The sequence below is a fragment of the Mya arenaria genome, chromosome 16 (genome assembly GCF_026914265.1).
Source record: "Mya arenaria isolate MELC-2E11 chromosome 16, ASM2691426v1".
Classification (NCBI taxonomy): domain Eukaryota; kingdom Metazoa; phylum Mollusca; class Bivalvia; order Myida; family Myidae; genus Mya; species Mya arenaria.
The window spans coordinates 35,300,890-35,313,015 of NC_069137.1; the positions used below are offsets into that span (position 1 = coordinate 35,300,890).

The 12,126-nt window shown below is 34.3% G+C and overlaps 1 protein-coding gene across 1 annotated transcript; it reads right to left on the minus strand.

Annotated features, from left to right (window-relative positions):
* Nucleotides 1-120: 120 nt before the first annotated feature.
* LOC128222109 (protein PFC0760c-like) lies at nucleotides 121-2,824 on the minus strand. Its single transcript, XM_052930958.1, has 2 exons — nucleotides 2,523-2,824; nucleotides 121-1,876 (listed from the first exon to the last, which is right to left on the minus strand). The coding sequence occupies exons 1-2, from the start codon at nucleotides 2,642-2,644 to the stop codon at nucleotides 919-921; spliced, it is 1,080 nt and encodes a 359-aa protein (XP_052786918.1). The 5' UTR covers nucleotides 2,645-2,824; the 3' UTR covers nucleotides 121-918.
* Between the last annotated feature and the right edge of the window lie 9,302 nt (nucleotides 2,825-12,126).

Sequence of the window (12,126 nt, forward strand, 5' to 3'; positions counted from 1 at the left end):
GACGATTTAATACTAAACTGGAAACTGAAGAGTGTTTTAATATTTATTAATTCAATGCAGCAAATTGGTCATTTAAGGAAATAACAACAATTTAATAATAATAAATGCGCTGCAGTTATATGTTCATGCACTTAAAATACCTGATAGGAACCAGCGAGTATGTAGTATAAAATAAATTTTGAATAGCGTCATAAAACGGTAAACAATGCGTTTCGGCATTGTTTACAAATAAGTTCATAGAGAATTGGAGAAATAATAAAATAGGTATGACGTGAAAGCGGGGTGGAATAACGAAATCCCATTGTTGTACTTTCTTCCTTAAATAGAGATATACTAATAACAATGTTAAGAAACTCGTCTTGGATGATTTTAATCCGTTCGAATACAAGCTGTCCATGTGCAATGCAACGAAGGTCATGAGGGATACGTCCTCTTAGTATGTGCCATTTTTCAAATTCAGTAGATGTTTTTCCTCTGTTATTTGCTCACGTAAATTCTTTATAGATGAACGTTTATAAACTTAACGTTAAAATTGGATCTTTTTTTGGTCAAAACAAACTATTGACAATTCGGAATTTTTGAGCAACAAGTTGTATGAACTCGTACAATAAACAAAATAATCACAAAAAATATTTTATAAATTGCATGTGAAATATTGATGAATCACAAACGAGTAAATGTTTAAAATGGTAGAAATTATTACAAAGTTTCAAGTCACATCCCAAATGAAGGACATTTTTAAGTCCTTAAACACGGATAACTAAAACATCAAACTTTAAATCGGTAAAAGAAAAGTGGCTGATCTCAGATTTACCCTTAAATTACTTTATAAAAAAAATTCTATCAATAATTTAAACATTATTGAAGCATATAATAAAAGCAACGAAGTCACAGTAAAGCTGTAGCAGTGTATGCAAACTAATAATCATCATCGTCGTCGTCGTCGTCATCAACATTATCATCAATATCATAATCATAATAATCAGCGTTAAAATAATCATCATCAACAACGTCGTCGTCGTTTTTGTCGTCATCATCATCATCATCGTAGTCGTCTTCGTCATCATCGTTGTCGCCGTTGTCGTCATCATTTTCGTCATTATCGTCATTATCGTCATTTTCATCATCATCGTCGTCGTCATTATCATCAACATCATCATCATCATCATCATCATCATCATCATCATCATCATCATCATCATCATCATCATCATCATTACCATCATCATCAACATCATCATAATCATCATCATCATCATCATCGTCATCGTCATCATTATCATCATCATCATCATCATCATCATCATCATCATCATCATCATCATCATCATCATCATCATCATCATCATTATCATCATCATCATCATTATCATCAACAACGTTGTCATCGTTGTCGTTATCATCTTCGTCGTCGTCCTCGTCATCATTTTCATAATCATCAGCAGCAGCATCACCATCGTCGTTGTCGTCATTATTTTCGTAGTTGTCCTCGTCACCATTTTCATTTTCATCATCATCTTCATCATCATCATCATCATCATCATCATCATCATCATCATCATCATCATCATCATCATCATTATCATCATCATCATCATCATCATCGTCATCATCATCACTTGATGAACGCAAATATGATATATACTGTTCCATATGCCATTTCCCTCCTGGATATCCGCGCACGCGTACTGAATCACCGCCATCACATGATGTCATCTTCGCAGCTGGAATGTGATAAGTGACGTACACAGTTACAATGTCGCATTTGCCAAGCTGTTCGAGCTGTCGAAAAACCCACAATCGACGGTTATCGGAAGTTATCCACTTTTCGTTCTTTAGCATGACAGATATCGTCGGGATTGAGTAAATACTACATCTGTAATATATATATGAACAAAATATGGCATGCTATACCTTGTTTCCGGTTTAATATTACTACCGCATAATTTTCGGTATTGCACATAGGTAATATAACATAAACTACGCGTTAAGAAGATAAGGTAACAATAATTGTTTTATTGATACATTCCAGCCAGTCAAACGTTTGTTCCTCATTTTGTTTATGATTTATTTAGTTGTTTTTTTTAAATCATAAGAGGGAAACCTGATATTTCCATTCCTTGCACGAATAAAAAACATCCTTTAAACCTTGACAAATTCTGTAGTGTTTCACCATTTTAAAGAAAGCAGATTTCATTTATTGTATGGTGTTCATGTTATGATTCCTACTAGATATCATCTCAATATTCGTTCATATATATATATATATATATATATATATATATATATATATATATATATATATATATATATATATATATATAACTGCATTGTGCCATTTAGAAAACTGGACTTCCCGCAAGAACTCCATTTGATTTTAAGTGTTTTTACATACAATTAAAACAATGCGTAAATAGTTTATTTCTGTTGTCAATTGTTTACTGGAAATTGTTCGAACATTCAAACGAATACTCGAAACGAAAAAAAAAAACGTTTTACTAAAGCCTTGTATTTAAAAATACCTGTCTTCACAAATCTTATCCAAAGTTTCTCCAATGAGTGTGTCACTATGCCGACATCTTTTGTCAAAAACATTGTTTATGGAATCCTGGGAATAATATATTTCTGAAGGCCTTAACTCCATGTTTTAAGTTAATGTCTGTTATTATAAAACTTTATTATAGATCCTTCCATACACTTATACCGTAAGTAATTGATCTTATTTTCTACTTAAAGACCACAAAGCCTTATTTTAACATGATTGTCTTCATGCATTTCCATCAAAATGTTTCAAATGTCTCTATCGTTAAAGGAGAGAGTATTATAAAACGTAATGCGTATTATGTTATCTTATCAGGGAAACACATCACTCATATCTTGTCTGATTGTGTCTATAAATAGTTAAACAAATAATCTATTTATAACATCACGCAATAGCAACCTACTTTCGTTTTCTCATACTTTGCACATTTACCCTATATTTACACCTTAGAGTGATTTAAAAGTTAACTATCCTGTACAATACATACAACAATACAAACATATGAGAAAATAATTTTCGGAAAAGAAACAAAGTAATTAAAGATGCTCAAATTATGTGTTCAATATATTTCATTAATAAGCATTACGAGGCACATGGTCATGTTAATAAATCTTTCACAGGAGTGAACTTAAGTATAGATATGATATGAACATATATTTATATATCAACAAGAGTGCATGATATTGAAAACTTCAAATAAAAATACTTATAGTATGATACTATGTGTTACGTTGTGTAGGAATCGTTATCATTTATGACATGTTATTAATGATAATTATATAATAAGAGATTAAGCATTGTTTTTTTTATGTAACGTTGTCAGTATTGATTATACTACTACACTGGTTGTATGATCTGAATAGCATTATTGTGCACATTTCCGTCGTATAATTGTCAGCGTTCTGAGAGCTTGAAAGCATTTTAGATATTGTGTCATTCTGGTTATATTCGAACATTCAAACGAATACTCGAAACGAAACGAATAATTCTGTCATTATTGTAGAAATATGGCATCATATGACCATGTCTACTTTTCACTACTAGTATTCGATGAAATTTATATGTTCCACAGTACTACAGAGATTGCACATGTCGTCGTTAGGCGCACGGGTACCTGTAATAAAACGGATAGCCACTAAGGTTACACCGAATGTGTGTCGTGGTAACGGCTGATGACCAAATATGAGAAATGCTGATGAACGGATGGATGTTTTCGAAGCGAACAGAATCTGGCTGACCAGTTATGTGATAACGCTATTGTTCTTCATGGATGGTAGTTAATTGCAAGTTTACTTTCTTCTTCCAGCTGTCTAAGCGGCAGTGACGATGCCTCGCGATTTAGGTCCATGATTACATAACAACTAAAGCCGCATGACTAGATTTGTTTCTGCTATAGAAGTGCTGTAGCCTATAACCGAATCATTTTCGCGAGAGTAGTTTCGCCTGTACATAATTGGTTTTTGGACGGTGCCCGCTCAGGGCAGCGTTCATAGTAGGGGCAATCGGCTGAAAAGTTACAAACCGATTTAGCGCCTGTCTCGGTCGAAGAAAGAGTGCGGTTTTTCAATGCTTAAAACACCAGTAATATTCAATAGCTTACAAGAACATTGATAATTATGCAATAAACCTATAATTCTGAAGCACAAAGGATATGTTTCAAATACATTACTTAAGAATGCATGATTTATTTTATCTTGATTTTTTCCTGCGCGAGCTGACCGTAACATTTAATGACATTGGACTTTTTCCTTTTTTTGGCACCAACCAAATTACTTGCTAGAATAAATCCGGACTCCAAGCTTTACAAGAATAAGGGCCATTTTTATTAAACTTCGTACGAAGTCTGTTTTGTTTACGAACTTTGTACGATGTATCTTAGGCTGTTTAGCCGTTTTATTAAGAATTTCGTACGAACCAGCATCTGTTTCTTCGTAGATCTACGAAAAGTCTACGAAAGCTCTTAGGGTGGCGTACGAACTGCGTAGACTATAAAATGGCCGCCATAACAACAGAAATATTCTATATGTTCTTTCATTTATTATGGCGTATTTTAACAAAACCAACAGCCAATTTCAAGACCGAAGACGGCTCTGTGGAATCTGCAACCCGGTGAGTAAATTAACAAATCGTTAAGACGCCGTTTTGACTAAATTTTCAGGGGACGCAACCTCGCGCCATCTCTCAAAATGTTTTGAAAAAACAAAATGCTCTTATTTCGATGCATTTCAAGAGTTTTGTTGCGATAAGAACACTGGAATATAGACTGAAATACTATCCAACCATTAAACTCATGATATATGAATTTTACGGTGTTTTAAGTAAAACAAACAAGCTAAAAACAGACTGTTTACACTGATCTGTCATTTCATATGTCAAAGTTTTTATCATTTTTCAATAACTTGCTTTGACTTATATTTACAAGATTATCATGCCTCTAATAGTGTTCAGAAATTCTAAATCAACATTGAAGCTTATAAATTTAAAAGTTCCCTGGGGGTGGGAATGCGGGGGGGGGGGGGGTCAAAAAGTATTCTTTTAAAATATCCAGAGCAGCCAGTAGGGAAGCATAAGCTCTGTTGGTCACAGTTTGTCCCAAAACTACATTTTTTTTTCAATTTTCTTTCGGTTCTAAAAACATTGCAGGGACATGGGACTTGGACTGGGGACTCCCTGTTTGCAAGTTTGTGCTCTATCAACTTGGCTCACAGGCCCTTAGAACTTAAAATAACTTAAAGCTTGCAGTTGAATTGTTCAACAAGCTCGACAAACTGTTCCTGATAACTTAATTTGCAAACAATCTGACCTTTGCGGGTTAGTACTGGGACACACTCATGAACGGTATAATATTAGTACGGTAAACCTGGGTGCAAAAGTGGAACAGGTTCAGATCTTGAACCCCACGACTGATGACTACTTGAGCTCAAGCAATGGCTTTATTAAAACAGAAACCACCTTGCATTTAAAGAAAAAATGTCAACCATATTTTAAGCTTCAGAAAGAAAACAGCCTGTTTATAAATAAATAGATTATTCATTTTTTATTTCAGATCTTGACATAGATCCAAGATGCTGGTAACTAGGCAGGACGGATTGTTACACAGAACTGCAGGTTTCTGGATGGGTAACTAAGTTTCCATATTTCCGGTTTACTTGTGTTATTTATAAGCAAGATAAAAGTAAATACACCGCAAGAGCGAATCAAGTTGAAATCGTGCATTATGTATGTATTTACAGTCAGTTTGTAGCATTTTTTTACCAAATCTCAATTTAATACAAACTTTTAAGCTTATCATGCATATAGTTTGATGCACATTCTATAATTATATATTAAAGATGTGCATAGCAACAAGTGATTTAAGACTGCTGAAAAAATCACATTGCAAGTTTTCATATTTATTTTCAAAAATTGATATTTTATGCATAAATTTTCAAAAACATTAATTTGCGACAGAAATATGAACTGAGAAAACAACTGATGTTTTATTATAAGTATTTTACAAGTGGCTCTGTGAAATATTCTGTGACTGTTAAAAGGTGTAAATTTAAAATATTTTGTATATGTACTCAATTTTTTTATCATTGTTTTTTTTTGCTCTTAAATAATTTTTGTTTTTCGTTTCAGAGACTCAGCGCCATGTCACAAATACTTCATAACCTAGAATGAAAGTTATCGAAAGAGCAATAGACTTTCCAATCTCTACAAAATTCATCTTAACTGTTTTTCAAGGTGATACTTGAGACTACCAAAGACTTTTCAAGGACAGAATTCACAAAACAGTTTATGCCACCATCTCATATCAATGGATTGTGCTTGAGTTGAACAGCCTTCAAACAGAAACTGTTTCAACACCTTCAATGGATTCATTCTGATTCAGTTTACCCTTGCTGTGATCTGAGCAACTATTTACATCAGTTCAAGATTGTAAATTGTTTAAACTTGAAAATTCTGTCTTCTATTTACTGTGGACTTTGATGTTGACTCTATACAGGAAGAAGAGACCATCTTTATACATGCTGGCATATCTTTTAAAAACGAAACAAATATTATAACCAACATATTACACTGTTATGTCATCCAAGGACTCAGCTACTGACTCAATTTATAAATACTTCAAAGGAAAAATGTCTCTGTCAATGTAATTACTGCTGTGCATAATAAGACATTTTTTTATTATGCGCCCCTTCGAAGGCCAAGGGGTATATTGCTTTGCACATGTCGGTCGGTCGGTCGGTCGGTACCGTCTACCGTCTGTAGACCAAAGCTTGTCCGAGTGATAACTCAACAATTCCTGGACGTATGGTCATCAAACTTGACATGAAGGTTGGGCCTGACCAGTAGATGATTTTAGGGCTCATTGGGTCGAAGGTCAAGGTCACAGTGACCATAAATGGTAAATTAATTTTAAAGCTTCACCGAGTGATAACTCAACAATGTGTAGACCTTTCGTCATCAAACTTGATATGGAAGTTGGGCCTCACCAGTAGATGACTCCTATTGGTTTTGGGGATCATCGAGCCAAAGATCAAGGTCACAGTTACATTGAATGGTAAAAGGTTGTCCAAGTGATAAATCAACAATGCCTGCCCCCATGGCCCTCAAACTTGACTCGAAGGTTGGGCCTTACCAGTCGATGACCCCTATTGATTTTAGGGGTCAAAGGTCAAGGACAAAGTGATCTTGAAAGCAAACTCGACAATTCCTAGACCAATCATGCCATTCAGTCTGAATGGTCATCAAACTTGACATAAAGGTTGGGCCTGACCAGTAGATGACCCCTCTTGACTTTGAGGGTCAACAAGCCAAGGTCAAGGTCACAATAACCTTTAATGCAAAAAAGATAACAGATCCTCTCAGGGATATCTCAACAATGCCTGAACCTATGATCATCAAACTTGACATGGAAGTTGGTCCTGACAAGGAGATGACGCTTATTGATTTTAGGAGTCATTTGGTCAAAGGTCAAGTTCACAGTGACCTTGAATGCGAAAATGTTTCGAGTGATAACTTGAAAATGCCTGTACCCATGGCCCTCAAACCTGATTTGGAGTTGTGTCTGGCCTGTAGATGAGCCCCTTTCATTTTAGGGGTCATCGGGTCAAACGTCAAGGTCACAGTGACAGTGATTGAAAGAAGCTTGTCTGTGTGATAACATGTCAATGCCTGAACCCATGTCCCTCAAACTTGACATTTAGACTTTTGTAGATCAGCTGATGACTCATATGGATTTTGAGGTCAAAGGTCATGGTCATAACACACTCTATCCTCACACTTTGAATGGTCATAATCTTAAAACTGCCTAAACGGCATCCAATGTCAGTGACTAATCAACTGTCATTTCGGTCCATGCTTATTTCTTTAAATTATTCATATAATCCTGACAACATGACGCTCAGGTGGGGGCATAATGTTTGACAAACATCTCTTGTTGATACTTGCCTCATTTCTTACATGTAGCTGTAACATTTTGGGCAACTTCTCAATTATTTTGTTTAAGACATTTTACTCATCTAAGCCTAAGTTAGTGTTTATGTTAATTTTTATGACTGCCTGTTTATTGTACTTTTCATAAATTATTTTTAATGACTTTTTCTCAAGAACCATTTGGCTAAGTATGTCTCCTCCTGAAATAGACTAATTCTTTTAGCCCCAGTTGTCTGTCTGTCCGTCTGTAACAAATTGTGTCCGCTCCATGTCTCTTTAACCTTTTGAAAGATTTGATATAACTTCCCACAAATGTACACCATATTGAGAGGAAGGGTTTATTATTATAACTGTTGAGCAGTTTCTGAACTTGACTGTATTATATCTTGCATTTAGCTCAAGCTGTTAAGTGAACAATATAACATTGACCAATACAAGGAACTAAACCTTCTAGGTCACCATTTTGGAAAAAAGTAATACTTAAAGCTCATATTTCAATAAGAATCTGCTCATATACAGTTTAAATAGCTTATATAAGTATTTCGTTTCAACATAACATCAGATCCTCCACTGTTTTATGTTTGCAACATTTTTTTTAATCTTTGACTTATATATCATGACTTTTATGAACAAATACCAAACAGCAACTCACTGATCTATACTCATTTGGGCAGAATTTTGTAAATCCAAGCAATGTCATTTGATATTCAATGCTTTTTGGCAAATTGGGGCATTTTCTGTCACATTAAAATCAATATTAACAATAAATCTCCAACTTCAATATTCTCATATTTTTGTGCCCATTCTTTGCCAATAATTTGTTTGTCTATTGGTATACATGTATGTTTATTCATACTGTTTCTCAAAATAACGAATTAATAAAATGTTTGAAATATTTTATTTGTTCATAACTTATTTAATATAACAAAAAGATGACTGCATTTTGTTTTATTTCACATCATGATCACTCATAGAGCGAGACTTAGAGAAGTGTAGTGATATAGCCACAGGTGTTTGTCTGACTTTCTCCTACCCAAGAGGGCATGTGTTTGAATCCCAAGTTGGAAATCACAGTTCAAAGGTCAGTTGATGTATCCTGATTGCAGGCAAAGAGAAACACTCCATGATGGGCACCTGTAAAAGAGAAGATACATAATCTTTACTATTATCCATAAAACGTGAAAGTTGTTAGTAAAATAAAAAAAGAAATGGTCTAACATTTTTTTCAATACAATTCTTGATAATATTTCTTGTAAAAGTACACATTTATCTTAAGAGATAAAAAACGCTACAGTACAAATTTGTTTTGTAAAAGCCAATTTTCAAATTCAAATGCAACGCCTGCCTTGACAGTGATATTTTGTATTAAGATTACATATATTAGTAAAAAATCTGTAGTTTGCAAGAAGCAGTAGTAAGTATTTTCTTATTTCATACTATGTTATAATGGCAATTTCATCTGTTTTTGAAAGACTGGGTCTAATAACACTAAAAAATATAATAATAATCCTACTCCCCGATTACTGTTTGCATAGTTTTTGCAATAGTTGGTTTAATCATACGCTGAGATATACAGTCATACCCAATGCTTTTCAGTGCTGCAACACTGCATCTCAGATGACTGAGCTTTTCTTTCAAAAGATTGCCTGCAATAAAAAACTTAATAAATCATATCAATAACAAAGAAGAAGAAGAAGAAGAAGAAGAAGAAGAAGAAGAAGAAGAAGAAGACAAACAAAGAGGATACTGTAATTGACAATAGGTCTACCTATTTGTAATGACAAATGTCATTTGTATACTGATTAGTATATAGAATTGTATATTAAAGCATATTTGATTGTGTAAACTTACATACCTTAAAGAAATAGTTCAAATAATATTCGCTAACTAAACTCTTTCTTGAATTTGTACTTCCGGGGTTTTCAATCGAATAGAACAAAGAATTAACGAAGGTAATAGTATATTTACCTTTTGGGATGTGATTATTTAACATGTTAACGCCATAACAAGTATTATACACAATACAAGCGATAAGAAATGAACATAGTTGGTATCGATATGTGTCATAACCTGAAAACATTGCAATGTGACACAGGAAACAGCTGTTTAAACGGGTCAAACCATGCCGTAGCAACCGTAGTGGACAAAACGTTACCACCCACTATATTTATTAAGATAAATAGTAAATGTCTATTTTGATTATTCGAAAAGCGAAGCAGATCAAATCACTATTTGCGATTTTTTTAGTATGCTCACATCTACGGTTTGTTTACATTTTCGTCCGATCCTTCCCCATTTTGAAGAGTAATTACGTACGAAAGCGTTAATAAAACGGTCGCAGAAATCTTCGTATGCACCTTCGTACGAAATGATCGCTTGCTTAACATGCATTCATAAAAAAATAGTCATGCATGACGAAAGTTGGCTTTTGAAATAACCAGACTGTCAATAGTTGATAACAACGACACGATTTTGAAACCAGGCAGCTCTCCCTGTATATTTTTCTGCACATACACCAGAGGCACCGTCCCTCAGCATTTTCAGTGCTTTGATTAAGTCTGTCAATATATGCAATCATGAGTTTCTACCCTAGCAGGCTAGGTTGATGTCTAAACATGTCTTTGGACAAAATCCGGCTTATTGTTCGAGCTAGGCTCGTTCAGCTTTCATTACCTTTTTACTCTGAGGGACTCGACACCATCAAGGTATTTCAATATAAATACCTTCTGGAAGAGATTCAAGATAGTTAGGTGATTCATACTAAAGAATGAGTACAGTTTTGTCATTAATGAAAAGACCAAACAACGTCCTCTATAAGCTCCTGCTTTCACCGCGGTGATGCATTTTATTTTCTGACCTGATGTTGTTGGTCCAGAACAGTAGATAAAGTATTTGATTCATTCTGGTGCGCGTTGTTCTCCAAAACGATCTAATTGCATTGACTGTGAGTATTTATAATTTTTAGAAGCTTTTGTAGATTTAGTTTATTCGGTCGTGCGTCGTATAATTCGCGACCGTGATATCTTTCGCTTTGGTTCGTGGAGTAGCATGTCAATTAACAAAAGATATAACCACGTGGGTTAAACTACTCCTTGTTTGTCGCCTTGCTTCATCGGAAATGGTGAAAATGAAACGCCGTTTTAAAACTGAAACACATGTAAAGGAGTTATGCTTGATTGATATCCAAAATATTGAAACAATTACAATGTTAGAAAATAATTTTGATTTTTTAAATAGTCGTCTCAATTGATTAAATTCAATTCAGACATACGCTAACACATATCAGGCAATCGCACCATTTTGGTTTATCTTAACAAATATATTGCATTTCTTTTCCAAGTTTTATGTTCGGAGAACAAATGGCTTAAAGTAAAACGCTCTTACAGTATTGGAATACGCTTAAAGACTTATTAAAGGAAGATAATGTTATTTTCTAAAGAAATCCTCACAAGACTGGTAATATATGTATAATTTTCACAAGAACTAACAGTATGATTTCTGCCTTGAACTAAAATTTGTTACAACTTACCTAAAATTAATTTGAGTTTAATATTTTACTGTAAACCTGGAAGGACAGACTTCTCTTGGTGGGGCTTTAACCGTCTGCCATCAGTCTATTAGCTACGTGTGCCATCAACTGATTTAACTTGTTAACTTGTCAATCCTATCGCAAACTGCAATAGTTAAACTATACCAAAAAACGTTTGGCAAGTTAATAGTTGTCCGAGATATAGGAGAAGAAGAAGAAGAAGAAGAAGAAGAAGAAGAAGAAGAAGAAGAAGAAGAAGAAGAAGAAGAAGAAGAAGAAGAAGAAGAAGAAGAAGAAGAAGAAGAAGAAGAAGAAGAAGAAGAAGAAGAAGAAGGAAGAAGAAGAAGAAGAAGAAGAAGTTTAGCCTAGGTGGTTTTTAAAATTTAAATATCAAGGTTCCCAACCAGATGTATTCAATGACGTTACACAAATCTATACACTTATCATTCAGTTTATTAACTTTTTTATATACTCGACGAGCCGTCTAAATGTGACGGAATTAAGGCAGTCTTAAAGCCATCATATATTTAAAAGGGACTGCACTAGCGGATTTAGGGGGGGGGGCGGGTGAGTGCGAAACCGTACCCCCTCATCAAGCCGTCGAAGAATACTTTTTTATGTCAATATCTAAGAA